We start from the raw sequence: 7,919 nt of genomic DNA, 5'->3' as shown, positions 1-7,919 counted from the left end.
AAATGGCAAACGAGAGTGAACAAAAGTTAAATAAAAAAAAACCCACACACTTCCAAGTAAAACACTCTACATCCAAATACGATAAAACAAATTGACAAAAACGTAGTAAGAAATAAATTGATTCGTGCGTGGTAAATTATGTTCGCTCAGCGCAGGCCAATTAATTGAATGAAACCAATCTGAGAACTATAGACATACAAATAGGCACACAGTTACACAATAAACAATAATAAACGTTATTGTATGGAATATAACATGAGACACCGTGTCGTTGGGCGAGATATATGCGTGTATGTATTTATCCGAAATTATAATCATACCTTGCTTGTTGGTTTGTATTAAGCCAATCGATCTACAAACCACTCTAAAAACGATCTAATGCCAAGCGCTGAAAAATAATTAGGCACGAGGGTTCGTCGGATTCCTGGCCAATCTTACCAGACTGGTACCAATAATGACCTACATGTCAAGTAACGGTGAACGGAAAATTTTTAAGGCTGTTTACTATCACCAAGGATCAAGGATCACCCTAAGGAGATGAGCTCTTCAACCTAACGCTAAAGCGACCAATCCGGAGGTGGAAACTTCGGGTTTCACCTTCTACAAGTCAATCCAAATCCTGGCGTACGTTGATTACATAGACATCATTAGTTTACGGCTCTCTTACGAAACGGATGCTTGCTGGGTTGGAGATCAACGAGGCAAGAACATGAAGCGGTTGTAGCGCCGAATAGATAAGTATTGTACCAATCGATTGCCAACGGTACAACCAAATTTAAATGTTTTCATTATACCAGTCCCGCCGCGGTTGCACCACATTTGACAGTTGTGGAACGCGTCACGTTGGCAACACTGTGCGATGTTATGCGAAAACGTCAAATGCCAAGCTTGCCACTATAGCTTTTCCGGTTTGGCTCTTTCTTTCCCGATCAACACATCAAGATGGGTAAGTCGCCGCCTGCCCGTATCCATGGAATTAGTGCTCAGAAATGAACGAAAATGCATCGGAAAAGTGTGTGACTGAGCGTGTAATGGCTCGCAGCAGAGCTTACCACACAAAGTGAGTGAAAAGTGGGGAAATGAGATGGTTTGTGCAGTGTTTTTCTCCGTTTGAAAAGTCCACGTTTTCCGATGTATTTGTGTTATGGCTGTAACATCGCCGCATTCGTATGGAGCACCCCGTGGATGATGATCGGTCTGCCGGGTGAGAATTGTGGATTAATCGTTTCTCGTGTTTGGCTCGTTGCCGTTTGCAGGTATTAGCCGCGATAGCTATCATAAGAGGCGAGCCACCGGTGGCAAGAAGGCCGCCATCCGCAAGAAGAGGAAGTATGAGTTAGGACGCCCGGCCGCCAACACCAAGGTAAGTTCAGCATACTAACATCGCACGGCCCTAACATTCAATCGATTAAACGTGCTTTGATTGATTTATTTTTCAGATTGGTGTAAACCGTGTCCACTTCGTGCGAACCCGCGGTGGTAACAGGAAATTCCGCGCGCTCCGTCTGGATTCGGGCAACTTTGCCTGGGGCTCGGAGGGTATGGCCCGCAAGGCACGTATCATCGATGTGGTGTACAACGCATCGAACAACGAGCTGATCCGTACCAAGACGCTGGTGAAGAACGCGATCATCGTCATCGATGCCGCACCATTCCGCCAGTGGTACGAAAGCCACTACCTGCTGCCGCTGGGCAAGAAGCGTGAGCTGAAGGCCGGCGAAGAGGATGTGCTGAGCAAGAAGCGTAGCAAGAGCAACACGCGGAAATATGTGAAGCGCCAGAAGAACGCCAAGATCGACCCCGCGGTGGAGGAACAGTTCAACGCTGGTCGTCTGCTCGGTATGTAGAGGAGGCGTGAACGAGGCGACAGTGGGTGTGCAATTCGGTGTGTGGCGACGGAAGATTCTTGCATGATGATAGCCAAGATGAGACTCACGTCTGCACTTCGGTGCAGATTTCGCCAGTTGGTGTGCTCGTTTTGAGCTGCCTGTGCTGGTAACAGTGGGAAATGATCCTCCATCGTCATAGTTACACTGATTAAGATCTTCCACACGTACCTGCGCCGAAATGCACATCTTCGATTGTTAAGTTAACAATTCCATCTTACTAAACACTTGTATTGTCTCCTTTACAGCCTGTATCGCTTCCCGCCCCGGACAAGTTGGCCGTGCCGATGGTTACATCTTGGAAGGCAAGGAACTTGAATTCTACCTTAAGAAGATCAAGAACAAGAAGTCCAAGTAAGCAGCGCATCGATGGCTCTGTGGTGGGTTGTGTGGTCAGTTTGCCGTGTGTTGTATTGGAGGAATTGGGAGAAGGACGTTGGTGTGATGCCGTGATGGTTTTCCGGATTGCAGAAAGGGAATCGATCGATCGGCGGTGCTACTACGACCCGTTCCTCGTCGTAGTTTTTTAGCACAACAAATGCCAACTGCAGAAGAGCAGCAGACTAAAGGATGGAAAATGTGCGTCGAAAGGAGGAATAAAACAACATAAAACCACAATTGTTCGAAGTGTAGATTTGTTTTATTTGTAAATATGTCTAGAATCACACTTCAAAACACGACTATCGAATAGGCGCAATTAGAACATTGAAACGGCACTACAAGTTGAGAAAATGTGCTGATTGGTTGTTCAAATCAACATATGCACATCAGTTGATAAATGATCCTGTATTGCTGATATCCTGAATAAGTAAGGTAAAAGGTTTTATCCAATTCGTTAGCATTGCTAACAGTATTTTATCAAATCTGACACTGTTTGTATGATGTACTTGAAGCCAGTAAATGATTTTATGAAAGTGAATGTAATTTTCGACGTATGCATCGCACGACGCATCTTAATAAAATTGTTCAATATTCCTTTATGCAAACATTTCTCTTTAAAATATATATCTTATTGAAATCGTATGTTTTTCAAGTGTAAAAAAAAAAACATTTTTGCTATTTAATGTCAAAAGCATGACCGAGGGCTGACCCGCTGTTGTGCTTGTTTGCGCGTGTAACTTTGTGGCTATCGCGCAAGAACCAAAACATAAACCAAAATTATCTGCCTGCATGCTGGAAGTTGTCAACGGCGCGGTGCAAAAAAAAGCACACACACGCATTAGATCAATAGAAATCGCTACAACGAGAGTGTTCCAGCAAAAAAGCAGTAGGGGCCCCGTCGTTGGATACAAATTTCCTGTGAATAACACTTCCTACCTCACACCAACGAAGCGCGCAGCATCCGGGTGGACATGTGTAGACGGCACGGTGTTAAATCGTAGTGCGGTTGGATAATGAAATAATTACGGCAGGATGGCGCCTGACCTAAATCTTCCACCAGCGGTAGCAGCTCTACGGATGGTTTTCTATTATTGATTGTTCCGTGCAACGTTGGCCGGTGGCTAATTCGGTGGAAAATAATGATACCATGGATGCGTGAAAAGTTCGCCGAACGACGTGCCCGCTGGCAACAATCCCGCAGCAACAAACAACCGCGCGGTCTCGGCGATGGAACATCTAGCTGCAGTTCGGTCTCTTCCGGCACGGGTCCGGAACCGTCGTCCGGTACGTCGACCCCAGGAACAAATGTATCGCCCGTACATCAGCCAGCAGCATCACGTCAGCACAAGCATCGCCATGGGCAACGTGCAGCAACGAAAGGTCATCATCAATCGCAGCAACCGTTACCGTCTACCAGCGGATCATGGCGTTCGAGGTAAGTTGTGGAAGCAGGTGAATAAGTGCCGATGGATAAGGTATTGAGATGGTGGTTCGGGTCTCGTAAAAATAATAAAAGCGCCAGGTAAGTTGTTGTGAGTTTGATTGGCTTTAGCTTCTGGTTAACCACAGCCACCGTACACCGTTCGTTTCGTTCGTACCGTAGATGCTAGGTCAGTGTAGATGTTTAAATATTCATCAAGCCCCGAATGTCGTTATGTGCTAGGGATAGGACGATAAATTGAGATATTCATGTTGAGGGAACAGCGCGCTCCAAAAGCAACTCTGTGTTCCGTTTCCAAAATCGATTGAAATCCGAGATAGAGCGCTGATGTTTCTTCTTCCACCGATCACTTATACATTTTTCTTTCTTTTTTTTTACTTTTAGATCTACTAAAAAAGAGACCCAAGATGATGGCCCGTCTGCCCACTGCTCCACACAGTCCGTTTTGCTGCGCATTATAAGTCCACGAGGTGGCATGGTCGACGTGGAGGTGCTTCGTACGCTAACGGGGAGACAGCTTAAAATGTACGCCCTGGAAAAATTTGCCAGCAATGCCTTCACGATGCCACACTTTTCGTCCGATTTGGATGAGCTGGCAGATCGGTACCGTATGATAAGGTCGCACAACAGGCGCATCTTCCGCGATGACGATTTGCTTAGTGATGTTAATGATGAAGGTAAGCATCGTATGAAATGCAACTGCTTGAAGAAAGATGACAATTTGATGATTATGTTTGTTTACAGAGGAATTTTTACTTGTGGCCAAGCGTATCGATGCCACGCCAGCCGAAGAAAGCCTTAAAGGACCATCGCCGGCGGAGATACTAGCAGCCACTCGTCACATTCCACTGTCACGCATAAATCAGGCATCAGTTAACTTTAATCTAGGCATGCTGCAATCAGACGTAAGTTGTTTACTTGCCCCAAATCCACGTCACCATAGATACGGTTGCGTTGCTAGTAGTCAATTCTGGAGACGAATTCTGAACCAAACTTGGATACGATTCTGGAGTTGATTTCGATTACAAACAATGAGTCGTTTTCAGTATCAATTGTACTGTGTGAAATACTATTGACGGATTCGTATTCCTTTCACAGCTGCAACAAGATCTCCGACGCATTATGATATCACTCTCCCGGGCGTCCGCTTACGTGCACGGGACGGGACCATGTGCCGACAAACTGATCGCACTATTTCAACAACGACTCATCAACCGAAAGCGTCACCAGATTAGCTCAGTCGAGACGCTGCTTGAAATGGGATTTTCGTTGGATAAAATTAATCAAGCCTTACAAATTACGAAGTGCGTGCGATCGAAGTACCTTACCCCGAGATGATACTAATTTCTCAATTCCTTTTGCAGGAACGTTTTCCCGGCGGCGCTGGATTGGCTAATACAGAACGATAGTACGTCGAGATTTTTTAACTGTGATAAGACCGCTCCGAGTGCGTCCACTTCCGCCATGGCGAATCAAATTCCGGCGGATGCAAATGCTGCGGCTAACGAATCGGCGATCGACACGAATGGTCCCGCACCAACAATTGCCGTTGTTGCACTGCATCGTGGACGGAAGAAATCAAACGTCGACAGTGATAGTCGATCGGCTTCAACACCATCATCTGCCGGGAACTCAATCGATGAGGGGGAATGCGAAGACGGATCGGAACATGTGGATCCTTTTACAGTTGCGTTTAACAGTCCTTTGTGTTGCGTGTTTCTGTGCTTCCGTGCTATTTAACACATATTCTATCTTGTAGATAAAGCGAGAAAACATTGCTGCCTTGCTGGAAATTGTACGGCTGTACTCGGAGAAAACAGTCGTCCCGATGCCGGAATTGGTGTCTTCCATTGCGGAAATGGGCTTCGAGGAGGAAAACGTTCGTGAAGCATTGATAGCAACGCACAACAATCAGGCGGCAGCCGTAAGTTGATTTTCGTGATGTAGGAGGATCTTTTCACCTTTAATGTGTTCCCTCTACACAGTGTGAATGGTTGCTGGGCAATCGGGCCAAAAGTGTACAAGGGTTAAATGATGGCTTGCCGGCAGAATCGCCGATCCTGCGTGTTTTGATGGGTTCACCACAAGTACAAATTAGTCTAGGAAACCCGAAGATGTTTATTGGTACGCAGTGTTACGTGGCGTTCTGTTTCCGTGTACTAATAGATTTTTCATTCCTAGCACTGATCTCAATGTTGGACAACTCTTCCACGATGACTATGTGGCTTAGCGACAACGACACGTCATCGGTGCTGGGACACATTCTGCGCACGTACCACGAGGAGAAACACATTGTTGCCATCAATCAATTCAACAATGCCCAAGGAAGTTCCAGCAGCAGCCAACAGCAACAGCAGTAATGTGAACCGCGTCGGATGGCCTTTCTGAGCTGGCTAACAAACCCCGCAACAATGGTCAATATATACCGCTAGTCTTTCGTACAAAAATATGCAACAGTAACAGCAACATGGGGACGATGAGGACGACGCATGAGATGTATTTTCTAGCTTCCCCTTTTGCGGGCAATCGTGGAGGTCAGTGGAAAACACTAAAAGCGTTTTTGGAACATTTGTAAAAAGCCTACAACAAATGCCAGCCTTGAGAATTTATGCGTTTGTGCTTTGTGCTTCTTTGCCGCCCGGCGTGACAACGATCGAATTGTAAGATGTAGTGCATAGTTACGTGTTGCATTTCACAGCAAGTAGTTTACCGTTGTTGGCCTCATGTTTCGAATGCGATAGTATTAAAATGGGCGGAAGAAAAGAAAAAAAAAACACAAACGAAAAAAGCCATCCTACAACACTAGTCATGCGTTACACGCTTTTCTAAGTCAAGTTATCTGTTTGTTTACTTTGGTAGCAAAGCACAGGCTTTAAGATAGTTGTACCTTTGTAGCACTTGTGGATAACAGCGCGACAGATTATAAGCACCCATTCAGATTGTACGAAGAATAGACTTTAAGCAAACGAGCGCGTGGTGACGAAAACGCCAAAGATGCACACTATATGAGCAAAAACGAGATATTTTATAAGATGTCAACGAAGATTTGTGATTTAAAATGGTATGAACTTCTTGTGAGCATTCACAAACCGAAACGAACGTACATAGCAGCAAGCTTGGGAGAGTTTAAGAGAACAAGCACAACAATTCCGATGAAGGACAAAAGAAAAATAAAATATTTGATCTTAGGCTATAGTGAAACGAATGTCAATCAAATTACTGCGTGTTTGGTGTACTTTGTCTCAATTGCTATCACATCACATCTTCCAGCGTTAATCACTGCGACTTAAGGCAATGGAATGTTTGATTAACTCTGCAGCAAGCTGACTAAAGATACCTACCGGATATTTGGACTGCCATGATTGCAAGCCGATTAAAAAATCGACACCAGACCACCACCAGGCATCTTCGAGAGATGTCGGGGACTCTAAGCGAGACATTGAAGAGCTTGATGCAATCTACCAGAATCCTCGTGATTCAGCGATCGCTATACGACACTCGACCACAGGCGTTGGAGTTGAAGCCATTCTTCTTCGGATGGCTTCGGAGCCATTCTGATTGTTCTCAATTTGATGAAGTATATCAAAATTAGCCCTGAAAGCGTTCCTTCTTTCGGGAAAACATAAAGATCCCGGCAATAGAGGTATAAAAAGACGGTACTCATTCTTCTCTTATCAAACAGTACTGGATTTATTTTCATTTGTTTTTTGCTCTCTACTCCTAGTCCTTTTCCAATCAGCACACCAACACCTATTATCAATTAACAGCTCACAAATAAATTAGTCTCACATTCTTCTGTCAATCGCTACCATTCATCAATCAGTACAAACGCTTTCTATTACTACAAGGATCTATCCTTCGTACGCTTTCTCTCTCTCTCTCTAATCTCATTGGTGCAACCTTGCAACACCTGCTTTTGTAAAATTCTTGCTCTATGGTTGCATTTCTACAAACTCGCAATAACACCCGCCACCATATCATATTTACACAGCATGTATGGGATTCCCGTTCAAGTAAAAATGTACACTGCGTCTTACCATCTGGATTGCATTCAAACCAGCTGCACATCGTGACGTCGAAATGGAATATGGAACAGTTTCCTTGTCACGTGCACAGTTTTTCTTTTAACTACACCACCATCAATTATCTAAAACATCCCATCCCATCGTTCTCCGTTGCCTATATATACAAAACTGATTAAAACTTTTCAA

The 7,919-nt window shown here is 44.7% G+C and overlaps 2 protein-coding genes across 2 annotated transcripts; both read left to right on the top strand.

Moving 5' to 3' along the window:
* Positions 1-942: 942 nt before the first annotated feature.
* LOC128709680 (40S ribosomal protein S8) lies at positions 943-2,244 on the top strand. Its single transcript, XM_053804690.1, has 4 exons — positions 943-946; positions 1,257-1,363; positions 1,440-1,839; positions 2,135-2,244. The coding sequence occupies exons 1-4, from the start codon at positions 943-945 to the stop codon at positions 2,242-2,244; spliced, it is 621 nt and encodes a 206-aa protein (XP_053660665.1).
* A 1,162-nt stretch (positions 2,245-3,406) lies between these two features.
* Positions 3,407-6,068, top strand: LOC128709674 (ubiquitin-associated domain-containing protein 1). Its single transcript, XM_053804681.1, has 8 exons — positions 3,407-3,702; positions 4,093-4,385; positions 4,453-4,613; positions 4,807-5,012; positions 5,073-5,394; positions 5,468-5,632; positions 5,694-5,832; positions 5,890-6,068. Exons 1-8 carry the CDS (start codon positions 3,407-3,409, stop codon positions 6,066-6,068), a joined length of 1,761 nt encoding a protein of 586 aa, XP_053660656.1.
* The last annotated feature ends 1,851 nt before the right edge of the window (positions 6,069-7,919 follow it).

The sequence above is a fragment of the Anopheles marshallii genome, chromosome 2 (assembly GCF_943734725.1).
Source record: "Anopheles marshallii chromosome 2, idAnoMarsDA_429_01, whole genome shotgun sequence".
NCBI lineage: Eukaryota > Metazoa > Arthropoda > Insecta > Diptera > Culicidae > Anopheles > Anopheles marshallii.
This window is presented reverse-complemented; position numbering and strand designations above follow the sequence as displayed.